This window comes from Acinonyx jubatus, chromosome E2 (genome assembly GCF_027475565.1).
Source record: "Acinonyx jubatus isolate Ajub_Pintada_27869175 chromosome E2, VMU_Ajub_asm_v1.0, whole genome shotgun sequence".
NCBI classification, from domain to species: domain Eukaryota; kingdom Metazoa; phylum Chordata; class Mammalia; order Carnivora; family Felidae; genus Acinonyx; species Acinonyx jubatus.
In genome coordinates, this window is record NC_069396.1 from 45226108 (window position 1) to 45238463 (window position 12356).

A 12356-nucleotide genomic window follows, 5' to 3' on the forward strand; every position below is an offset into this window, starting at 1 on the left:
CTCCACACCCAACGGGAGGCTCGAACGCACAACCCCAAGATCAAATGTCGTATGCTCCACCGACTGAGCCAGTCAGGTGCCCCTTGTTACGCTTTACTAAATGATTTGGAGTTGCTCCTGCTACCAGTCTCCTATAGGCTTGTATTCTATCTGTCCCAGTTTATAACTTATCTTTTCATTCTCTTTACTGTCATTTGAGGAACAGAAGTACTAATTTTAAGATAGTCAAATTTATTACTCTCATATTTCTTTTGTGTTCTGTTTAAGAAATCTATTACCATAAGGTCTAAAAAATATTTGCTGATATTTTTTTACTAACAGTTTTATTAAAATTATGTTTTGACATTTGAATTATTAATCCTTCTAGGGTTGATTTTTTCATATGGTGCCAAAACCATTTTCTTTATGGTTTTTGGCCTGTCCAGCTTCCCTTCATATGGCAATTTCTTCCTCTATGCTTTTTGATAGAAAGCTTTGTATTTCAGTGAGGCTTTCAAAGTCATTACTCAAAATAACCATAGAATTCTCCTGACTTTCAAATTCTTTCTCTATAGGAATGTCCCCCTTTCTTCCTAATGTTGTTTGTGTGTATCTTCTCTATTTTTTTTTTCATCTTTCTTAAAAAATGACTTCACTCTTTTACAGAGAACCAGCTCATGGTTTTATTATCTCTAGTAGGTTTTTTTTTTCCTATTTGGTTTATTAACATCTGCTTATCACATTGATTACTCCTTCCCAATTTCTTTGGGAGTATTTTTTTAAAGTTTATTTATTTATTTTAAGGGGGAGGGGGAAGAGCAAGCGTGTGAGCAGGGGAGGGGCAGAGAGGGAGAGAATCCCAAGCAGGCTCCGCACTGTTAGTGTGGAGCCCAGTGGGATCCAATCCCACGAACCACAAGATCATGATCTGAGCCTTCATCAAGAGTCAGAGGCTTAACTGAATGATCCACCCAGGTGCCCCTCTTTGGGAGTATTTAATAGGACTTTAGTAGAATGTGATGGAATTAAAGCTTAATTAATGTTTTCAGTCCTCCTGGCATCCTAATTTTAGGTTAGATTTTCTTCTGGATATCACTTTGGTCCATCCCTTAGATTTTTCATGTATATAGTACTATCATTTCCCTCTTCATTCTAAATAGTTCGCAACATCCCGTATTATGTTGTCCTTAACCCAAGGGTCATTCAGATGTGTGTATTTTAATGTACATGCATTTGGAACATTTTACATATTCTGTTGTCTGTTGTTGGTTTCTATCTTCATTTTTCTGTAGTCTGAGACACAGCATATGTGATATCAGTTTGGGGGCTTTGTGATGTCTTTTATGGCCTACTTTTCGGAGAATTTTTATGATTGTTCCATGTATGTTTGAAAAAATGTAATTTTCTGGTTAAAAATAAAAATAAAATGTAGATATATATCAAACAAATTAGCTATGTTATCCCAATATAGTCTTATACCTACTTTTCTTCTATTTGATCTGTTTCTGAGAGATATGTTAGTTACTGTGATTGTGAGTTCCTCAAAATTTCCCTGTTTTACCAGCTTTTGCTGTATATATTTCAGAGCTATATGGTTAGATAAATGTTATTAGTGTTGTATGCTCTTGGTAGCTGCATCTTATTAAAACATGGAACATCTCTGTTAATAGTGTTTGCTTTGAAATTTGTATAATCTAATACTATCAACACACCTGCTTTCTTCTTGATAATATGCCCTTGTAAATGATTCTTAAATTCATTTCCTTTTTAAATTTTTACTGTGAAATTTTCACACAAATACTAAAGAAATGAGAACATTATAATGAGCTTCATGTACCTATCAGCTGCTTTCATCATTTACCAACATTCTGTTATTTTTGTTTTATCCTTTTACCCTCCTCAATGAAGTTTTTTAAGCTGACATTTTGCTAGTATTTCCACATAAATCACTAAAAGATTAAGTCTTCTGGTAAACATAATCATATTACCAACAAAATTAACCGTAATTCTTGGGCCTCTGGTAAAAAAGTGCGTTCACTAATAGACTTCCACAGATTTTTCCTTAAACCAGTTTTGGGAGAAGAAAGACAAGCTGGTGAAAGCACAGTCCAACCCTGTAACTGGCCCAGTTTTGAAGCTAAAGCCCAGAGAGGGGCATAAATAGCCTGAAGACACCCAGCACGCCCACATCAGCGCTTAGGTCTGGTTCCCTCAAAACACTTCCCACCGCTGCGACTGCTAAAAGACTTTCAGTAGAACCCCCTACCACTGTCAGATAGAACGTCCTGGCAGAAGCCAGTACTTAGCTGGGTTTTAAAGAATGTTTAGGAATTCGCCAGATGAAAGGAATTGTGTCTCTACAACCTCCCAGTCATAAGCACCCCCGTGGACTTTAGGCTTCATTCACATAATAATGACGTTCTTAGATTTTAATTTACAAATAAACAAAAATAGCAGTTTCCCTCAGGTGCTTTTCGTCACACGTTGACGATATTAAAAACTATTATTTTTGTAGTTGTCGCTACTAATGGAAATGAATGAGGATTCAAGGCCCCATTTCCCTCCACCAGCCCTTTGGAAAGTGCCGTCTTGCCCTGGCGGCATCCCTCAGGAGAGAACTCGAAGACACCGACTAGCACCTTATATCCCCGGGGGGGTTTCTCCCACAAAAGGCTAAACTACCCTTCCTGCAGCTGACTGCCCATTCTGACATCTATGTTGCCGGTGGTTTCGCCCAGAAACGGGGCTCCCACTCTGACCTCTCCACGTTCTCCCCGAGGGTGTCTCCAAAAATCAGATTGTACTGTCGTGACTTCTCCCCTCATCCGCCGATTTCTCCCAGGATTCAGCCGTAGCACATAAGACGTTTGTCCTCATAACTTGGTGATTTTTCCTCCCTTGCTCCCCTCATCCCCGGTGGTTTCTTCCAGCAGAAAATTAACTCTCAGCCGAGCGGTTTATCCCGGAAGGCAAATTAGCTTTTCTAAATATGACACAGAGCACCATACACCATAGCCAAGACCTCCCTCCTCCCAGAAGCCTACCTCGACCAGAGCCCCACCCCTGTATTCTACGTTGCAATCCCCGCCTCGCGCTGAGAAAACGCGCGCGAGGCCTATTCCTCCGCCGTACGGAATGGACACGCCTCAAAGATGGCGGCTCGCGCTCAGAGGCACCATTAGGCGAGGCCATGTTCTCGGCCCGACAGCGTCTCTTACGGAAACTACGCCATGTTGGCTATTGGCATATGCGGCTTCCAAGGTAACTCAGAGCATGCGCGATAGCGACTGTCCGTGAGAGGAGGTGCCGAAGGTCAAACCGGAAGCGGAAGCGGTCCTCGAATGCTTTTTCGCCGATGATGTCTGGAGCTTCTCCGCAGTTTAATTCCGAGAGGTCTCTGAGGTGATTTGGTTGGTCGTGATTAGGGATTCTGGGGGTCCGTGACGGGTGTGTTGTCCGTGGAGTGAATGATGGTGGTTTCTGGGTCTGTGGCATCCGTTGCTGTGAGGGCAATGATAGGAGTCTCTTGGTTCAGTGATGGGGATCTTGAGATGAGTGTGGGATTTGTCGGCTCAGTGATGGGAATCTGTGGTCAGTGACTGATCTGTGGCGTCAGCTATGGGGCTCTGTGAGGGCTAAGATGAGCTCGCTTTCTAAGCATTAGTAAGCTGTGGTGTGTAGCATTTTATTGTTCAAATCTAAGTACTGTTTTTTTCTTCAGTTTTAGTAATTTTTTTCTTTCAGTCATGAGTTATTTAGAAGTGCATTCTCTATCTCAAATAATGTCTCTGGGTAATGCTCGAATTTAAAAGTTGCTTTAAGGTCTGGTTCATAGTCAGTTTTCATAAATGTCATTTCTATTACATCAAAGCAATGTGTGGCCTCTATTGTGTTTCATATATAGTCTCACAGTTTATCTTGTTTGCTTAACTAATTACAGAGAAAGGTGAACTCGTGGAGGTGATATGTTCACTTGTCCTTTCTGCTGTCAGTTTCTGCTTTGTATATTTGAAACTATTATTAAGATCGGTTGTTTATTTTTAATAATAAATATGACTAATAACTAAAAAGATACAGTAACAATTCAAGCTGTCACCAATAATTTATAAAAGGGGTCATTTTCCCAATTTCCAGCACTGGATTTTTTTAAAATAAGTTTTTACTATTCTGAGGTGAAATTATATCTAATTGCTCTAATGCATTTTCCTATTAGTAAAATGGTATCTTTTTGGTTACTTACCATTTAAATTTCCTTTTCTGTGAATTTTCATATCTGTTCAGTTTTTATTTTTCCAGGGCTTTTTTTTTTCATATTGATTGCTAGATTTTTTTTTAATTCAGAGATAATCTATTTTCACATTTTGAAAAAATATACATATTTCTTCATTTTCATTTTTATTTATTTATATATCTTTAAAATTTTTATTTATTTTTGAGAAAAGAGAGAGAGAGAGCATGAGCAGTGGAGGGGCAGAGAGAACAGGGACAGAGGATCCAAAGCAGGCTTCATGCTGACAGCAGAGAGTCATGCAGGGCTCAAACTCACCAATCCTGAGATCATGACCCGAGCCAAAGTCAGATGCTCAACCGACTGAGCTACCCAGGCGCCCCTTCATTTTTATTTTTAAAGTATGTTTTAACATGTAATTAGGAAATACCATCTAACCAGAAATATCTGGTTTTTTTCTTTTACAGCATCTGGGTTTTCTCACATGTGTACTAAAAATTCCTCCCACCCCACCACAATGTTGATACAAACATATACTACTAAAATTTATTTCATTTTTTTAACTACAAATACTTAAAATGTTTAGTTCTGCTGGAATTCAGTCTAATATATAGTGTGTGATGGCAATCTGGTTTGTTTTTTTCTAGGTGGATGGTCAATTATATCAGTGCCACTTATACAATAAATGTTCTGTGCGCACTCAGTTGAATGCCATTTTTATTACATACATAAGTCAGTACTGTCTGAGCTATTGTTTTCTCTGTTTTGATTACATTGTTTTTATATTTAAGTTTTAATATCTAATAGAGAATGGTAATTGCCAATATTTATTGTATGCCTCTTGCGTGCCAGGGAGATGTTGAATACTTTACAAGCATCATCTCATTTAATTTTTATAACCCTTTTTTTTTTAATGTTTATTTATTTATTTTGAGAGAGAAAGAAAGTGAGCAGAGGAGGGGCAGAGAGAGGGAGGGAGGGAGGGAGGGAGAGAGAGAGAGAGAGAGAGAGAGAGAGAGAGAGAGAGAGAATCCCAAGCAGGCTCCATGCTGTCAGTGCAGAGCCAGACACGGAGCTGATCTCATGAACCATGAGATCATAACCTGAGCCGAAATCAAGAGTCGGACGCTTAACTGACTGAGCCACCCAGGTGCCCTTAATTTTATAACTGTTGAAATAGGTACTTTCATCCTCGTTTTTGAAACTAAAATGGAAGTAACTTGTTCGTATTCTCATAGCTGAAAGTTAGCAGAGCTGCAGTTCAAATCTTAAGGAATATTACTCCGTATCTCATTGACCAGTACTCATCACGGGTTTTGTTAAACTTTACGTTCTCCACAGCAGTGGTTCTCAAAAGTGTGGTCCTTGGACCAGCAACATCAACATGACCTGGGGACTACTTCAAAATGCTAATTATTGGGCCCTGCTATGGTCTGAATGTTTATGTCCCCCCAAAATTTGTATGTTCAAATGCAGAAATACCGTATAAGGAGGTGAGATCTTTGGGAACTGATTAGGTCACGAAGGTGGACTACTCACAAATGGGATTAGTGCTCTTGTAAAATAGATCCCACACAGAAGGTGCTGGCTGTGAACCTTTAGTGAGGTCTCTCACTAAAATGTGACCACACTGATGCCCTGATCTTGGACTTTCCAGCCTCCAGAACGGGGATCAGTAAATCTCAGGTGTTTATAGGCTGCCCAGTCTGTGGTGTTTCATTATAGCAGCCTGACTGGACTAAGAAAGTTGCTACCCTAGGCCTATTGAATCAGAAACTGGGAGTGAGATGGAGGGTTTTTACTGTATCTTAACAAGCCCTCGAAGTGTTTTGAATCCACATTAAAGTTTGAGAGCCTCTGCTCTCTGTGTCTAGTTCAGGGAACTTCACCTTGGTGCCGTGGTGTTGGCAGGAAATGTTTATGTGATGAATATTGAGTATGTGACCATGTGGACATTGTCTTCTAGGTTTCTTGTTGTCTCTGGGGAGCCCCTGGGTTAGATCTTTCTCCACACTCCAGCCTGCCTCCCCCCAGCAGCTCTGCTTGGATTTACAGATGCCTACCAGGCTTTAGGCTCCTGAGAGAATAAAGTTTGAGACCTACCATGACGATGTCAGCTAATCAGACCTCTCCCCAAAAATCCCTGATCCTGGTTCCAGAGGAATATGACAGTTCATATGAGGTGAGAAGGAAGAATGTCGGGGGTAAGAATTCATCCTGGGAGTAGATACCTCTCATATGTCACCAGAGCCTCTGGGCAGTGGCAGATGGGCCACAGGAAGCAGCCACACTCTCCTACTACCCTGAAGCAAATCTTGATCTTTCTGCCAAGAATAAGAAACACATGGGTATTGTCTCCACATCTAGAGACCAACTGTATGATAGTGGAGAGGTGAAATGTCAAAAACTGTCTTTTATTCTGTCCTCATGCTTTATTGATCTTTTGGCTGAGGATAAACTTCCTGATTAGAAATAATTTTTGTGCACAATGTTGAAACCATTTCTCTATTTCTTCTTAAACTGCTTCTCCCCACATAAATATTTCTCTATTCTCTTTCTGAAATTTAGATGTTAGTTCTCTGTTGATCATTTTTATGAGCTACTTCCAAAAACTTATTAATCCTGGCAGATAAAAAATATGAAACTTTGCTATAATTTTGATTTTATTCTCTAACCAAGAGCATTAAATTAGAAATAAGAAGTAAAAGACTTTTGCACAGAATTGGGAATAGACTTAATATCACTGAACTATACATTTTAAAATGGTAAATTTCGTTATGTATATTTTACCACAATTTAAAAAAAGTAAAAGGCTAGCAAAAGAAACCCCTATATGTGAAAACTTTGAACATTTTTTTCTACATAAATATTCTTTAAAGGGAAAACCATAAAGTGTCTTAGAAAATTCTTTGAGTTGAATTTCAGTTAAATAAAGAACTACATTTTAAAGTTGGTGGTGAAGCTAAACTACAGAAGAGCAGATCATAGATTTAAATGCCTTTTTAAGGAATCCTTGAAGTTTAGAGGGGAAAAGACGTAAGATATGAGTAACGCTTAAAAAAGAACTCAATGAATATAAAGTAACAATAAGGAGTAAAAAACAGTTAAGGGAAGAAATTAGTCATATGGAGAACAAAACTAATTGATGAAGATGTCTGATAGAAGCATAAGTGGCTTCTACACGCTGATAATCAAGAACAGAAAGTAAAGATACACTTAAAGAGTGTAACAAAACATCGGAGACAGTTACGGTTTCATCAAAGATTAAAACCATTGTAAAAAAAAAAAGATTAAAACAATTGTGAATGAATATTATATAAAATCATATAAACAGCAGGAATATAGCTTTACAAAAAATAGATGTCAAAATTGGTGGATACAAATGGTTCAGAAGCCTTTCAAGAAATTAAAATGTTTATTGAACACACAGTTAAAAGTGGTGGTAAACTTCATGGGGATTTACATTTGGCCCGTATGCCAAAGTTTGGGTAAAGATGGTATCTAAAAATATTTCCAGCCTTGTTTGTGGTATTTGTTTTATTTTGTTTACTACCTTAAACTTGATGCCCAAACTAATCAAGGACAGTAAAAAAAGAAACAACTGGAAATTATGAACATAGATTCAGAAGTCAGATGTATTAATTAACTGAATTCAAGAATACATGAAAACAGTAGCCAAATAGGGCTTATCATAGGGACACATGTGAAGCAGACACTACTTTCTCATTTAGTAGTCAACTCCAAGTCAAAGAAGTTAAGATAGTAAAATATCTAAAACAACAATAATAACAATACTGTATATCAAAATATATAGCAAAACAGCATTGAGAGATAATTTAGAAAAATAATTTGTGTCACGCAAATAAATGTAAAAATATAGATGAAATGGATGACTTTCTAGAAACATAGTAAATTTCTCACCAAATCTTTAATTACTGTTTTCCACATTTTCACTTTTAGATATTAAGATTTTTAGTTAAGTAATTCTGTTTTTTTATTTTTTATTTTTTTTAATTTTATTTGTTATTTTTTAAAATTTACATCCAAATTAGTTAGCATATAGTGAAACAATGATTTCAGGAGTAGATTCCTTAATGCCCCTTACCCATTTAGCCCATCCCCCCTCCCACAACCCCTCCAGTAACCCTCTGTTTGTTCTCCATATTTAAGAGTCTCTTATGTTTTGTCCCCCTCCCTGTTTTTATATTATTTTTGTTTCCCTAAGTAATTCTATTTTTAATAAAATTAGGATTGCAGCTTTGGAGAGATTTATTTGCACTGATTTTATTCTGCTTCTTGGAATGTTAAGTTTTGTGTAAAGTGCGTACGTGTGTGTGGGCAGATTTTATGTTCAATATTTCTGAGTGTTACATAGGCACCTGAAAAGACTGTCTCAGGATACAGAATTTGCTGTCTTATCAATAAGCTATCTTATGTAGTTATGAAGTTTTACAAATGTGGTTTATTTATTTTTTACTTTATCTGTTGGAACTGAGAGATACTAAGTTTCCCACCATGAATATATTTGTCTATATTTATCTGTAGTTTCTGTGAATGAATTTGGATGCTATGAAATTTGTGCAGTGATAGTAATGACATCTGAAATTAATTTTGGATTATGTTCTTGTTATGTTTAATATTTTTTCCCTAGAATTCAGCCCTATCTGATTGGAGGCTCGTTTCCTTCCTGTTGGCATTTTGAGATACAACTTCTGCTCATCCTTTTTCTGTCCTCGGAGTCCTTGTGAACTTTTTTTGTATAGCATTTAGAAAAGATATATTTTATGCACACTTTTGATAAAGATAGTTCTTTTATAGATCTTTCACCTTAGACCTTGTATTCTTGCTTTTGTTTCTTTGTCCCTTTCAGTAATTTGGAAGGTTTGGTTTCTTTTTTGTATGGTTGGCCCTTTTAGTGTGATCTTTATCACATTAACGTCTTGAACTAAATCTTTTCTCTTGTTTTAGACAATATCTATTAAATTTATACTGTGAAAAATGATAAAAGCTCTATGTTTCCACTTCAAGGATTCTTCTGTTTATTAGATGTTTTTATTAAATTCTATTTTTTTTTCTATCTTCCTCTAAAAGTTTCACGTTGCTCAGTTGTCTTAATCTTATCCTTGTCGCTTTTTGTGTTTTCACGTGGTGTTTTACTGCTTTCAGAGAGACCTCCATTTTTGTGTTGCTTTTCTTTTTCACCTCTTTACAGAGTGCTGCCAGTTTATTTTTCAAAAACTTGAATAACCATTTGCTTTAGCCTGTTTTTCCATTATTTCTTCCTTGGACTCTGAGATTCCTATTTATTTTAGGTAGTTTTTTGTTTGTTTTAGTGAATTCCTTGAAATCATGGTGAATGTGTTTTCTTCTGTCATGTGACAATTTATTTCTAGCATGTTCCTTTTAATTTCTTCTTTTTTTCTCTCATTCTTTTTACTTATAGTATCTTTGTACATCAGGAGATGTTTATTATTATCTTTGAATGAGGAGATTTTTTCCTGGACAAACTGTTTATAAGAAGCTCATTTTGGTAAGGAGTCAAAGCTACTAATATAACATCTTCTTTATTCGCCATTAATTCTGATGATGTTGGGTTTGGGGGCTGGGGTTTTGGTGTATGTAGGGTATGACTATGCCAGTGTGTGAAAGAGAAAAATCGGAGCACATGTATTTTTGCAAGTATATAGGGAACATTTTCAAAAAAATGACAGTGTTTTAAGCCCCATAATCAACACATCATAAAAAAGCAGACTATAATCTCTGAACACAATTAAATGAAGAAATAAAAAAGATAGCTTTCAAATAACATAATTTTAGTCATTAAAAGCCACAGGTATCTAAGATATACTTCCCAAAGAGAGAGATATACTTCTGTATTCCCTTGTCCTTCCTCTATGCTCATTCCCTCCCCTGAATTCAGTGGCCTGCTCTGTACATACAACTCCCGAATCTTTATCTCCATACTATCTCTCTATTCAACTACTTAGTATATACCCTTATATATGTCTTATCACCTAAATTTCAATATGTACAAAATTTAAATCGTTATTTCTTGTCTTGTTCCCCCAGCCTCCTCCTCTAATCCTTAAATCCATCGGTGACACCAAAATCTACAGTTGGACTGAACTAATAACTGATATTGGACTGAACTAATAACTAATATTTATTTGAGTCCCTTTTTCTCACCTTCACAGCTGGTGTCAATTTTATCTTCTTAATATCAATTCCTTCTATAGCCTTACTACTCCAGTCTTAAGTTTAGTTAAGTAAGAGATTCATATTCTCTCACATGAATTGTGCAGTGGGTCTCATGACTGATTTTCCACTTTTGTCTATTCCAAATGTTCTGTTTTAAGAATACACTTTCTTCAATATATTTTTTTAAACTTTTTATTTATTTTGAAACAATTATAGATCCTAAAAGGGCATTGCGAAACATACTACAGTGGTGGTACATGATTCTTTTTTTTCATTACTGGTTGTAATTTGGTAATATTTTTTGAGGATGTTTGCATCTAAGGTCATGAGAGATAGTGATCTGTAGTTTTCTTTTTTGTACTATCTTTGTCTAATTTTGATATCAAGGTAATGCTGGCCCCACAAAATTATTTGGGAAGTGTTCTCTTTTGTTTTCTGGATAAGACTGTAAAAATAAGGCTAACTCTTCTTTAAATATTTAGTTGAATTCTCTAATAAAGCATTCTGGGCCTGGAGGTTTCTTTTTTTCAGGAGCTTTTAAATTAAGACTTTAATTTCATGATTATAGGATCATCTTTTCTGTTCCATAATAGTTGTGTTTTGTTAGTTTGTGGTTTTTGAAGAAGTAATATATTTCTTCTAAGTTTTTGGATCTATTAGCATAGAATTGTTATATTCTCTGTATTTCCTTTTAAATGGCAGCTGCATCTATAATATTTCTTTTCCTTTTTTTAAAAAGTATTTATTTATTTATTTTGAGACAGAGCATGTGCATGTGCACAAGTAGGGGAGGGGTAGAGAGAGAGGGAGAGAGAATCCCAACCAGACTCCTAGCTGACAGCATGGAGCCCCACTTGGGGCTTGATGTCACAAACCACGAGATCATGACCTCAGCCAAAATCAAGAGTCAGATCTTTAACCGGCTGAGCCACCCAGGTGCCCCAGTATTTCTTATTTCGCTACTGACATTGGTGATTTGTATCTTGTTTTTATCTTTGCCAGTCTAATAGCTCAGTCAACAGAGCTTATCAATTTTATTGATTTTTTTCAAATAACTGCATTGTATTTTATTGATTTTTCTTGTGTTTTTTTTAAATTTTTGTTTTAATTTCATTGATACCTGCTCTTTATTTTTCTTTCTTCTCCTTGCTTTGAGTCTATTTTGCTCTTCTTTTTCTAGTTTCTTGATTTAACAATTTTCCCCTTTCCTTTTTTCTTAATTGATACATACTTGACATAAAATATTATATTAGTTTCAGGTATATAACATAATACAATGTTTCTATATGTTGTGAAATCATCACCACAATAAGTCTAGTTAACATTCATTACTGTACATAGTTACAATTTTTTGTGTGATGAAAATTTTTTAAGATTTACTCTTAGCAACATTCAGTATACATTACAGTATTACTAACTGTAGTCACCATGCTGTAACATTATAGCCCCATGATATATTTATCTTATAACTGAAAGTTTACCTTTTGACTGCCTTCACCCATTTTGCCCACTACCCATTCCCCACCTCTGGTAACTACCAGTCTGTTCTGTGTATATGTGACTTTAGGTTTTTTTTATTTTGAGTTTCACATATAAATGAGATCATATGGTAATTGTTCTTCTTTCTGACTTATTTCTCTTAGCATAATATCTTCAAGGTCCATCCATGGTGTTGCAAATGGCAAGACTCCTTTTTTACGGCCAAATGGTATTCCATTGTATATATATACCACATTTTCTTTATCCATTCATCCACTGGTGGACACTTAGGTTGCTTCCATGTCTTGGCTGTTGTAAATAACGCTATAGTAAACATGGAGGGATGCATATATCTTTTTGAGTTTGTTTTCATTTCCTTTGGATAAATATCCAGACGTGGAATTGCTGGATCATATGGTAGTTCTAGTTTTAATTTTTTGAGGAACCTCCATACTATTTTCTGTAGTGGTTG

The 12356-nt window shown here is 36.1% G+C and overlaps 1 protein-coding gene across 8 annotated transcripts in view; it reads left to right on the plus strand.

The window, feature by feature from the left end:
• Positions 1–12356, plus strand: part of LOC106980266 (zinc finger protein 585A) — a 404538-nt gene that overhangs the window by 291823 nt on the left and 100359 nt on the right. For 2 of the 8 annotated variants that reach the window (XM_015078266.3, XM_015078270.3), the window contains exons 1-2: positions 3280–3381; positions 6174–6389. The exons of 1 other annotated variant lie outside the window; for it this stretch is intronic. In XM_015078266.3, coding sequence (XP_014933752.1) covers positions 6312–6389 — 78 coding nt within the window. In that variant the 5' untranslated portion in view covers positions 3280–3381; positions 6174–6311. Of the gene's footprint in view, positions 1–3279; positions 3382–4284; positions 6390–9650; positions 9738–12356 lie in introns of those variants that run through there. 5 more of the 8 variants (XM_027044675.2, XM_015078267.3, XM_027044674.2 and 2 more) reach the window with 5 other exon arrangements.